The sequence below is a fragment of the Corticium candelabrum genome, chromosome 2, assembly GCF_963422355.1.
Source record: "Corticium candelabrum chromosome 2, ooCorCand1.1, whole genome shotgun sequence".
In the NCBI taxonomy this organism is placed as follows: Eukaryota; Metazoa; Porifera; class Homoscleromorpha; order Homosclerophorida; family Plakinidae; genus Corticium; species Corticium candelabrum.
Genome location: NC_085086.1, coordinates 7,869,288 through 7,882,449, shown reverse-complemented (window position 1 = coordinate 7,882,449; position 13,162 = coordinate 7,869,288). Strand labels below are relative to the sequence as shown.

The 13,162-nt window shown below is 39.3% G+C and overlaps 2 protein-coding genes across 2 annotated transcripts in view; both read left to right on the top strand.

The window, feature by feature from the left end:
• The first annotated feature begins 3,975 nt into the window (after positions 1–3,975).
• Positions 3,976–9,447, top strand: LOC134176449 (dehydrogenase/reductase SDR family member 7-like). The gene is made up of 6 exons (XM_062643119.1): positions 3,976–4,144; positions 5,509–5,626; positions 5,812–6,020; positions 6,141–6,274; positions 6,963–7,148; positions 9,277–9,447. The coding sequence occupies exons 1-6, from the start codon at positions 3,976–3,978 to the stop codon at positions 9,445–9,447; spliced, it is 987 nt and encodes a 328-aa protein (XP_062499103.1).
• A 1,648-nt stretch (positions 9,448–11,095) lies between these two features.
• The window catches only part of LOC134176448 (dehydrogenase/reductase SDR family member 7-like), a 3,477-nt gene continuing 1,410 nt past the window's right edge, over positions 11,096–13,162 (top strand). The window contains exons 1-3 of the mRNA XM_062643118.1: positions 11,096–11,264; positions 12,172–12,289; positions 12,853–13,064. Coding sequence (XP_062499102.1) covers positions 11,096–11,264; positions 12,172–12,289; positions 12,853–13,064 — 499 coding nt within the window. The remainder of the gene's footprint in view (positions 11,265–12,171; positions 12,290–12,852; positions 13,065–13,162) is intronic.

Sequence of the window (13,162 nt, the reverse complement as noted above, 5' to 3'; positions counted from 1 at the left end):
TTTGTCTTGTCCAAGCCTCGATCTCTAGCTGTTTCTTGAATCCGTCACTGAAGTCTACTAGCAATGCGGATGTGTTAAAATGAACATGATCTAAACCAAGTTTTAAGAACGGAAGCAGCATGGGTTGCAGACTTCACTTCTGACACTGCATGTCAATCTGTGGAACACGCAAGTCTCTACTACTTACATTATATGATATCTGTCTGGCCCCGAGTAACCTTTACGTAGCGATCAACACTGCATGCGTATACTGCATGATCATCATGTATTAATTCGTAGATATACATATATGGTAGTCCATGTATAGCTGGTCTAGGGTTTCATGCTTACAATGCATAGCACATAATAACAATAATACTTTAGTTTCACTCGGTGTTATTAAAATCTACATCTACATCATCATCACCATCACCATCACCGTCGTCGTCGTCGTCGTCGTCGTCGTCGTCGTCATCGTCATCGTCATCGTCATCGTCATCATCATCATCATCATCATCATCGTCATCCTCAGGTACGAAACCAATGTGCTCTTGCAGCAACTTCTGTAGCCATGTGCAAAGAGTTTCTTTCCTGCTTTGCTCCAGAAGGGTGCATGAGTATCGAAAGCGGCTGTGATGCCTTCCAATCTCTTCCTTGAATATTTTTTTTCATTTAATATTTCCAGCAATAGCTGAAAGTTTTTCCTGTCTTGAGCGATGGTGTTTGTTAGATGTCTGCTGAGCTATAACCGACTGTTCGAACAAGTCGCACACACAGTCTACACTACCTATTGATTTTGCTGCACGAGCTAATGCTGAAGGGACAACATTAGCTCCCATATTACGGATGATACCCTTCAGCCGTCTGTTTAAGTGTTCCATCGCCAAATCGCAAGGTATGTTGCATCCCATTTGGCCTCTTCTATTTACAAACCGGCTCCATTTTACTTCTTTGGCTGCTCTTTCAGATAATGGGTAAAGTTGGAGGATTAGCAGAAATGCCTCCTTGCTATAATTTAGTTTACTGGTTTCTCTAGATAGCACCATGAGCACTTTCCAGTATCGTATCACTCTATCGCCATCCCCTCTTTGACTGCGTCAAAAAAAACTTGTAGATGCGGCCAAGATTCAGGATGTCAAGTGCATAAACATGGACTGCATCGAAAGCAGTAGAATGTTTTCTGTATAATAGATAAATAATAATAATATATTTCATTGTACTACAACTTGTAGATCGAGTCTATAGCTACAGTGCCTTGCCTCTGTGCTAGTAAGGATGACAGCAACACAAAAGAATCAATGACTTTTTTGCATAAGGGTACTAAGGTCTCTTCTTCCCATTGTGTTGATTTTACAGACTGTGCTGCTGACACCACATGAACTTCCCATACAAGGGTAAAAAAATCCTCAACAGCCTTGAGGTCTTTACCAGGATCTTTATGCACGCTGGTCTTATTTAGCACATGTTTTAGATGGTACAAAGTGCCTTTGTCTCGGCTAGAATCGTCCCAATATAAGTGCTTCTATATATCCTGCACAAATATAGAAAGTAAGCTAATACTATATATATAGCTAACCCTATAGGTTACTATCAACACCAATAATATACCCTTCCCAAGGTGAGGTGAGCATGCCAATCTTCAACAACAGGCAGCAATCCCTCCAATCGATTTTTTGCATTGTCATGGCTACTTCTTAGAGACTTGGCTCCTCTAGCCCTGGCTACTGTAAGTTGATCGCCTCCCATGAAAATAGGCAAGAAATCGACATTTTTCAAGCACAGTGACTTGTCTCCCACGTCAAGAGTACTGTTCACTACACGAGAGGGGACATATTCTTGTAGCGAACCAAGTACTAGTATCTCGCACATTTCTGGCAGGTAAATTTCATTGTGGAGAAGCACTCCCAATGGCACCTAAATTAATTAAATACAAAGACAAATACTCAGCTGGAGCCCTGGCTATACAGAAAACCATGCAAAAGTATATTCACCATCTTCGATTTACTTGACATCTCCTTTTGATTCTTGCATGGAATGTGCCACACTACATCAGCTGCTTGGTGTTCAAAGTCTGGGATTCGTCTCACATAAACTCTGCCATAGTGGTATAGCTTAGTATTAATTAATCGGTAAACAGCTCACAATAAATTGCTTAAGTACCTGGAAAGAAGTACTTCAAAGTCTCTTCCAGCTGCATGATGCCACGGCTATTTAGTAAGAAATCATCAATGGTTACATTGAATGTGTCAGTAGCTCTATTTGATGAAATGCTCAGATCAATTCTGTCCAAGACCGCAAAGGAATGAAAATAGTGATAAGAACGAGTTTGATGGTCAACTCTTTGATTGGATGGTCTAACGATTTTGTCAATATTATCACCCACAATCTTAAATCCAGTCAATTGAGATTGAATGACTTCTCTACACACATGCAATCACATACAAACTAAAATAATTTTAACCTAACACATGCATATAACACACACACACACACAAACACACACACACACACACACACACACACACACACACACACACACACACACACACAAACTGTACAGTCATCTATTTACCTTCCAGTGTCATCTTCAAGTAAACAATTTTCCACATCAATGCGAGCCAGTCTCTCCCCGCCTTCGTCATTCCCAGATTGTCATCCTCAGAGACTGGTTTCAGACCGCCTTCTTCCCGTGCAATTAACTTTGAAGAGGTCATACCTCCTAACAGACAGAGTTACATAAACGGATCCTGGACGGATTAAAGAAAACTGCTGGTACCGCTGTTTCAAGGTCATTGATGCAATGAAGCAAACAAGGGGCTTGCACCTCTCAGCACTTTTGGACACTAAGATGCTAATCACATGCAACAATGTGGGAGTATATTTTTCAGCTCTACCAAATTCTATCTCACGAAAAGTGCAAAACAGCTTCACTCTCCATGAATACACTTCTCTTGCCAAGTTTCCTAATCTGATTAACTTCTTTAGTGACGTAATGGCTGTGTTGCATGCCTCTGCAGAAGTCGTGGCAAAATTCACCGAGAACAAATTTCCGCGAACACATCTCTTTACTGCCTGCTTTCTTCTTGGAGAAGCACTGTTGTATACTCTCATTCCAGACTTGTATTTTACAACCACCTAAAAGTCATGCATTCAATCAATGATTTGTAAGCTAGATGCAAGTTTGATGACTCAGACATTCTCTGACCTTTACTTTTAGAGACACTTTTTGGATGCTCTGGTGAAGCATTTCTAGTTGGCTACCTGTCATTTCATCTCCATCTTCATCCCCAGGTACTTCAAGTCGTTGCCTCTTTGAAGCTGTACCACATAGTATGTTACATAGACAGGCAAGTGTGGCAAATGTTGTTGTTTCATCTTTAATACTGAAAACGCTCAATTTTCACAAATTTAGTTGATATATAGTGACGTTTTACGTACAAATTATCACTACACCACCCCTAAGTCAACTCCTGGATCTGCCACTGTGATGAAATATAATGACTCGAACTACATCCCTGTGCCCAAATAGTATCTTTACTACGCATCTTTACCAATATTGTACATTTCAATATTTTCTAATAGTAGTATGGCTGCTAAATTTAATTAATTAACTTTTTAATGTTTTGTTAATTAATTAATTATTTAATAAATTAATATTAAAGCAAAACAGGATATTAAAAATATGCTTAAGTTTTTCTTAAAACTTTATTTTGACTTTATGAATTACATTGTTTAGTTAGTAAGTTGTTTGTTGCTGTGTGTGCATCTTTTATCTAAATTTGGATTGTTTTCTCTAGTTGAAAGTTTTGCTAACATAGCGGTCAGGGCATTACTATCGACATTCCGCATCGTTGCGTTACAAAATGGGCGCATTAGTCGTGCATTACTTTTTATCATGTGTAGATCCTAAATAGCCTCGTACTACTGACTCTCTTTAGCGCCATCCTGCCCAGCTCCCGTATGTAGTAGACCAACACTCTGTATGTATGCTTCTTTATGGCTTTTATCGCGTTATCTTTGCTGCTCGTTGGTGTGACAGTGTTGCTCTACGTTTTTTGGAAGTTCAGTAAGGCTGATGCAGACATTAGTCTCCTCTTGAAGCCAACACCAAAGAGAGATCACTTCAAAGACAAAGTTGTGTGGATTACCGGTGCATCTTCAGTCAGTAGATCACGTACTTGAGTTTTCTAATTGTTACTAAGACAATAAAGTGAAGAACCAAGCAACTAGGATCACTGTATAAAACTCTTAGAATTTACACTTTCTTTTTACAGTTGGTGAGGGTGTGGCTAAGATACTTGCTAGGCAAGGAGCTCGACTCATTATTTCATCAAGAAACAGACAAAAGCTAAATAAACGTTCAGAGGGCTATTATCTAGACTGGCAAATCCTTTTCAGCCTTAACCTGAGTCATACTCTGACTGTTCAGGCTCTCATAGTTCAGATTCTGCTGGTGCTTATGATTGGCTTGTGACGATCGAGTGCGTAGAATGGCTTTCAATCAATGAGTAGTGCATGAAAGAGCATGCACATGCCTAATTAAGACAATATATATTTGAGGTTTTAGTTCAGGCTGTTGTTTACTTTGTGCTTCAATTTGGCTTGTCCAAGCCTCGATTTGTTGCTGTTTCTTGAATCCGAAGTCTACCAGCAATGTCGATGTGTTAAAATGCACGTGATTCAAATCCGGTTTTTATTAATGAAAACGGACAAGTTTCGTAAATTTTATTGATTCATAGTGACGTCATACGTAGAAGTTATCACTGCGCCATCCCTCAATAAAACCCTCGATCTACCTACCACTGTGATGAAATGCAATAAGTCGAACTACATGAATATGCCCAAATAGTATCTTTGCTATATACACACACCTTCACCAAAATTGTAAATTTTAAGATTTTCTAATAGTAGTCTAGTTTCTAAATTTAATTAATTAAGTTTTAATATTTTTTGCTCATTAAATAACTATTTAATATATGATATCGAAATCTTGCCTAACTTTTTCTTATAGCTTTTTGACGTCATCTCTTACATTGTCTAGTTAGTAAAGAGATTGTTGTTGTGTGTACATCTCTTATCTAAAGTTGGAGTGTTTTCTCTGGTTGAAAGTTTTGCTACCGTAGCTGTCAGGGTATTCTTATCGACATTCCGAATCGTTGCGTCGTTTCTGGACGGCCTCGTACCACTGACCCCCCCATCGCCATCGTGTCCGCTTCCCGTATGTAATAGTTAGACCAACACTATATGTATGCTTCTTTATGGCTTTCGTCGCTTTATCTTTGATGCTCGTTGGTGTGACAGTGTTGCTCTACGTTTTTGGAAGTTCAGTAAGGCTAATGCAGACATTAGTCTCCTCTTGAAGCCAAAACCAAAGAGAGATCACTTCAAAGACAAAGTTGTGTGGATTACGGGTGCATCTTCAGGCAGTAGCTTCTTGAGTTTTTTAATTGTTACTAAGACAATAAACTGAAGAACCAAGCAACTAGGATTACTATTCAAAACTCTTACAATTTACACTTTTTTGTTCAGTTGGTGAGGGTGTGGCTAAGATACTTGCTAGGCAAGGAGCTCGACTCATTATTTCATCAAGAAACAGAGAAAAGCTAGAAAATGTTCAGATGTCATTGAACAATGACTGCAATGTTAAGTCAGTTAATTACCAATATTAATTAATATATTTAATTAATAAATTGAATTTTGAAATAACGACAAAGAGGAGGAATAAAAATTATTATTAATTGATATTGGTAATTAATTATTTTAATTTTTTTCTTCGTAATTTTTAAATATTTTTTAATTTTGTTATGCAACCATTAAATTCTTGATTTACAGGGTTTTGGCAGTTGATTTATCGAAACTTGAAAATCCTACGGACGTGGTCAAGCAGGCATGGGGCATGTATGGACACATTGATGTGCTGGTTAACAGTGCAGGCATCTCTTGTCGTGTTCCAGTCGAAGAGATGACAGGCGAGTTGTTAAGGACTGTGATGGAGGTTGACTTCTTTGGACAGATTGCACTTACCCAGGCTGTTTTACCAGGTGAGGTTGCATGATCATTACTTTACTAATAGAGTGACTACTATAAATTGGCAAATAATTTATATAAGGAATAGCTAGAAATGATTTGTTTATAGTGATTGATATATTTGTGTTATATAGGAATGATGGAACGTAGGTGTGGCCAGATTGTGAGCATTGTGTCTATTCTTGCAAAGTTGGATTTTCCATTGAGGGCGCCGCTTACAGCAGCTAAACATGCCATGAATGGATATATGTCTGCTCTGAGACTTGATGTATGTGTTCAGAAATATGTTGCTGGGACTAATTAATTAAGTGCCATGTCTGATTAAGATGGAGGTATAGGAATGTATGGAACTACTAACAGTATCAAAATACATGTCTGTTCACTCACGCAGCTTGAACCTTAGTCCATGCTTCATATACCTCCGTTTTAATCAGGCAACATTTACACACACACACACACACACACACACACACACACACACACACACACACACACACACACACACACACACACACACACACACACACACACACACACAATAGACAAGTGTCACACCCTGTACGTCATTCAACGTTGACCTTAAGGTCAGCTGTGGAGATCTCTCCCTGCCTCTAGAGACAGGGCCTCCATGCTCTACTTGGAGGCTTTAGCGCCAGCGCTGTAATCTAGCTGGAGCTCATCCAAGTGCACTGAATATGGTGCAGATCTGCGACTGGACACCAAGGCTCACAAGTACACACACACTCACACACACACACACACACACACACACACACACACACACACAAACTCACATACAACAACAACAACAATTAAAAAACAAATAAACTTTAGCCATTGACATATTGTCATGACAAATTGTTGTGAAGTAATTAACCAACACTAATGCAGAAACAGAGAATGGAAACAATGAAGAGTTATGATGAAAATAGTATAGCAATTACGTTTACTTTTAGATGGTTGGGAATGGCATTTCTGTGTGTAGCATAATGCCTGGTCCTGTCAGTACAAATCTCAGTAAGAATGCTCTTCTTGCTGATGGAAGGGCATTTGGACAGACAGACAACACAATTTCTACTGGGATGAAAGTTGAGAGATGTGCTGAGCTAATTATCAAGGCAATGGCATCTAATGTGAAAGAGGTGACGTCCGATTATGTAATTGAAATTCTATATCATGAAAGTAGCCAAAATTTTTGTGTGTAAGTTGTGGTGTGAACGATTGGAAAATGATGTTGTAGCTGCATACATGCAGTAGACAAAATGACCTAAGAAAGCGATCAGGGTGTATCAACTGTACATACCACTAAGTTGCAATTGGCATGTATTACGCCAGTACGTACAGTCTGCATCTCTAGTTTACTGTTCACTTAGGGACAGACAAACAGACCAATGGACAGACTGACGTACAGACAGATAGACAGATGAATGGACATACAAACGAAGTCGATGAGTGACAGGCAGATATACAGACAGACAGATGAATAGAAAGACAGAATTATCGTTCTAGCCAGGAGTTTTGCGCAACGGCCACTAATTTTAATAATAACTGCACCCATAATGACTAAGTGTCTATGCCCACTATTGCTCCTAAACATAGTACTCTACTACGTATTCAAAATCAACAATTACAATGTTTTGTGGGCTACCTACCTATTAATTTTCATACTTAGCTAGGCTTTAGAATTAACCAAAATTTTACTTAAAAATTAAATTTATATTGAACGTTGGTCAATGATATCTATATATATATATTTGATTTAAATTAAAAAACCTAATTTTCATTATATAAATTTAAATCAACTTTTATGGTATATATTTATTTCTGTATTTATTTATTTATTTATTTATTTGTATATATTTTTATGTATTTATGTATTTATTTATGGTCACCCTATGGACGTAGCTATAGTATAGAAAAGCACCACTACAAGCATTGGCTACAGACGAAACATTTAGATGTTCAGCTATCTTTCCAGAGTTTTATTGCCAGAGTTTTGCAGGCAGTTGTTAGTAATAGCTGGGGTGAAACTTTTGACGTGTAGACATCATAGACCTCTACACGATGGACTTCAGCCGTTCAACACTATATTCTGACCAGTCTCTATATGACTCAAGGATAGAACAAGCAACCACATGCATAGGATGAAACATTAAAGTCTTTCTCCAATTCTTCAGCTTGAGCAGCAGCACCAGTCTTTGCAGCTACATTGATGACTTGTGAGGGAGAAAATGAATGTCCCACTGAAACTTCAAATTGTTGCTTTTATTGTATATTTTATCTAATATTAACTTTAAAATAGGACATAACAGGTTTGCTGTTACTGTTTAATTTACAACTCAATAATTCTTTTGATTAAGTGCATGTAGAGACGTTCGAGAAAATTGGTAAAGAAGTAATATTAAACATTTTTGCATTCTGATGCATTTAGCAATATATTAATGTTGTTATTTATTAAATCAAATTTAGTATTTCTAATAGTGTTGAGCATTGTGCATAACTTGTGTGTGTGTGTGTGTGTGTGTGTGTGTGTGTGTGTGTGTGTGTGTGTGTGTGTCTGTGTGTGTGTGTGTGTGTGTGTGTGTGTGTGTGTGTGTGTGTGTGTCTGTGTGTCTTGTGTGTCTGTGTGTCTGTGTGTGTGTGTGTCTGTGTGTGTGTGTGTGTGTCTGTGTGTCTGTGTGTGTGTGTGTCTGTGTGTGTGTCTGTGTGTGTGTGTGTGTGTGTGTGTGTGTGTGTGTGTGTGTGTGTGTGTGTATGTGTGTGTGTCTGTGTGTGTATGTGTGTGTGTGTGTGTGTGTGTGTGTGTGTGTGTCTGTGTGTCTGTGTGTCTGTGTGTGTGTGTGTGTGTGTGTGTGTGTGTGTGTGTGTGTGTGTGTGTGTGTGTGTGTGTCTCTGTGTGTGTGTGTGTGTGTGTGTGTGTGTGTGTGTGTGTGTGTCTGTGTGTGTGTCTGTGTGTGTGTGTGTGTGTGTGTGTGTGTGTGTGTGTGTGTGTGTGTCTGTGTGTGTCTGTGTGTGTCTGTGTGTGTGTGTGTGTGTGTGTGTGTGTGTGTCTGTGTGTGTGTCTGTGTGTGTGTCTGTGTCTGTGTCTGTGTCTGTGTCTGTGTCTGTGTCTGTGTCTGTCTGTGTGTGTGTGTGTGTGTGTGTGTGTGTGTGTGTGTGTGTGTGTGTGTGTGTGTGAGTGTAGTTGCGAAGTCTTTAGACCTTAATTTGATTTGATTGCTCATATCTCTACATCGATATTCTACGGTTGTGTCTTATGGGTTTGTGTAGGCTTGGATATGCACACAGCCTAATATATTCATTATGTATGCTTCACAATATGCTCCAACTTTGCTGAAATGGATGATAAGGGAGAAGCACGTGAAGGCAACACGAAGTCGTCTGAAATCTGATCTACAACAGTCAGTCATGGCACCACAACTGTCACTATTGACTAATTGATAATTTACGATTTCTAATGATTGATTTGGTACACATGCAATTGAGAGCTCGTGTCACTGTCAACAGATAACTGTAATACCCATATTTCGGAGGGTCGCAAATTTGCTTATGAGTTATTTATAAGGCTTGTCACCAGAGCTTGTCACTAAATGTGAATTAGGCCGAATTATCATACATACATACAGTATATGCATCGGTGTGAAATATGACGGTCGGTTATCGGTCATTGATCGACCAACTGGTGTTCATGACCGACTACAATTTTGCTGTGATCGGACATTCCTACATGACTGGTAAAGTTGTAACAGTTATTACATGGATCTTACATGTAGAGAATCAATGAGCAACTCCAAAGTCCAGTCAACTGACAGAAGCAGGCAAGATCTAAGAGTTGATGAGCACCAGATGCGTGAGTGTCAGATGACGTTTATTTTTCTGCCCCAAGCACCATTTATTGGACTGGCCGCAGTCGAATAGGACAAACAGTGGGAGGACTACTTGCCGTCTGCCTACGTTCTTTGTTGAACAGCATGCTCTCGATAATTGGCTTGCTCGTCTCTTGATCAGTTCATGTCATTACTTTACTTACTTTAACTAAAATTTAACGAAAATTTAGTTCAATGAATTGTAACCACCACGACAACCATGCAACAAGACAACAGCAAACAAGCCAAATTGTATGTTTTGATTTTGATAGGAAATAAACACAGAAATCAAATAAGAATGAATTCCCAAAATGTAGAATATTGGGTCAACCTCTTTTGCTAGAGCACGATGTCTGACTCTAAATTTTGCCTTATATTCCAGTCTGCATGTATGTACAACATAGCAAACAGAAAACCAGTAGTTCAAAACTTTTTCTACACAAGTGTGGAACGTTTATATTTTTATAGAAAGACAGTAATACACTCTACGGTAATATGTATATATATGTGTGTGTGTGTGTGTGTGTGTGTGTGTGTGTGTGTGTGTGTGTGTGTGTGTGTGTGTGTGTGTGTGTATATATATATATATATATATATACGTCACATCGATATTCTAAGGTGTGTGTGTGTGTGTGTGTGTGTGTGTGTGTGTGTGTGTGTGTGTGTGTGTGTGTGTGTGTGTGTGTGGGTGGGTGGGTGGATGGGTGGATGGGTGAGTGGATGGGTGGATGGGTGAGTGGATGGGTGAGTGGGTGGGTGAGTGGGTGGGTGGATGAGTGAGTGGTTGTGTGTGTGTGTGTGTGTGTGTGTGTGTGTGTGTGTGTGTGTGTGCGTGCGTGCGTGCGTGCGTGTGTGTGTGTGTGTGTGTGTGTGTGTGTGTGTGTGTGTGTGTGTGTGTGTGTGTGTGTGTGTGTGTGTGTGTGTGTGTGTGTGTGTGTATAGCCTCGTACCAGACCCTCTCGCGCTGTCGTGTCCGGTTCCCGTATAACACGTAAACGCTGGAGACAATTGGCATATGTACACTACATGAAATTGATATCTTGTAAACGTGCACTAGAAGTAGATTACACACACACACACACACACACACACACACACACACACACACACACACACACACACACACACACACACACACACACACACACACACACACGTGTCTATGTGTGATTGTCCGGGTACTACATAGTCTCGCGTAGCCAGACCCTATAAATTCCTCTGTAATGGCTGTCTTGATCCCCCTGTTGCTCTCTGCTTTTGCGATATTACTCTCTTACTTGCTGTGGAAGTTCATTAAGGCTGATGCAGACATAAGCCTTCTCATGAAGCCAACACCAAACAGACTTCACTTCAAGGATAAAGTCGTCTGGATTACTGGAGCATCATCAGGCAGTAAGTTCTAGTGAATGACATACACAAACTATAATGCATGTTTGAATTTGACGTATAATGATCGATTGTGAGGACTCGCTAGGGAAACAGCAAATCTTATTTTGTGGAGATCGAGTCTTATCCTTCCAATGAGATAGTAGAGCAGTTTAAAGACTCTAGATCTATTGGCTCTGATTGCATAGAATTGACACTGATACACAGAAGTATATCCAGAGTTGCCAATGCAATTTGCTTGAGTCTCACGCATATTACGTACTCTTTGCTCACACACAAGAAGGCAAGATCGAGCTCACGTAACTTTCCATTAAAATAGATTACTAGTAGCGCACAAGACTAATTGAGGAGGGTTTAGAAGCTCTAGAGGCCTAAATAGAGTTTGTGTAAATTGGGACAATTAACTCTGAATGCATGTCCATCAAGGCCCTGATCCACAGATGGGGTTAAGGGGGTTTCAACCCCTCTCTTTTCTAATAGGCTTGGTTTAAATTTTTATATAATTTTATTGGAAAAGAGGAAATTAGTAATGCTATAAATAACTGCTAACGGTGAACCCCCTCTTTCAAAAATTCCTGGATCTGGCGCTGCCATCACTTGGAGAAATGCCATACTCACACACACTTTGTGCAGCTGTATTACTAATTCACATTGTGTGTGCCATATTCTACATACACACTGAAACACACACACACACACACACACACACACACACACACACACACACACACACACACACACACACACACACACACACACACACACACACACACACACACACGTGTACACACATTACACTGATATACGTAAATGTTGTAAACAGGTTATTTATTGATGGTTGAATATGTTCCATTGAATGCAGACTACATGCCTCTTATATTGTTGCAATGTAAACAAATCAAATTTTGTGTAGTTGGTGAAGCTTTGGCAAGGATGATGTCTGAACAGGGAGCTCGACTCATTATTTCATCTAGAAACAAAGAACAACTTGAGGACATCCAAAAGTCAATGAACAATGGACACAATGTGAAGTGTGTCTACATTTCTGTTTACATGTAATATATAAATTAGTTCAGACAGACAGAACAGCATTCATTAGAATTTTAGTAGTATTCGATCTGTATGTCTCGATAGATGAACATCTAGCTTAGCAGTTTTAGCTACAGTGTTCTTGTAAAATATTGCTTTTGTGTTCAATAGTGAAAGAAGACAGACAAACAGACAGGCAGGCAGGCAAGCAGACAGACAATCAGACAGACAGATAGACAAACATACACACAGAGAGACAAACAGGCACACAGACACAAAGACAGACAGACGCACAGACAAACAGACAAATGTACTGTCAGACAGACAGACAACCGTACAGACTCAAAGAGACACAGATGTACAGAGAGACAGACAGGCAGGCAGAAAGACAGACAGACACACAGACGTACAGACAGACTGATGTAAAATTTATGTTTGTCAATATCTAGATATCTGAGTCTATTGCATAGCGACTAATTTTTACCGTTTGTTCTGTTTTCATTTCTATCTATACGTAATAAATAAATTTGATTTTAATAAATATAATGTATTGTTTGATCTGCAGGGTGTTGGTTCTTGATTTATCAAACATGCCAAATGCACCAGGACTGGTGCGGCAGGCATTGGACATGTATGGACACATCGACGTGTTGGTGAACAATGCAGGCATATCCTGCCGGGTTCCAGTTGAAGAAGTGACCGACGACTTGCTGAGAAAGATAATGGAGGTTGACTTCTTTTTTGGTCAGGTGGCACTCACACAGGCGGTTTTACCAGGTAATAAAATTAATTAATTTTAGATATGTATCTTTTGCAAATATTACACATTCATGTGTGAATCATGATTAGTTATTATTTATTGAATATTATAACAA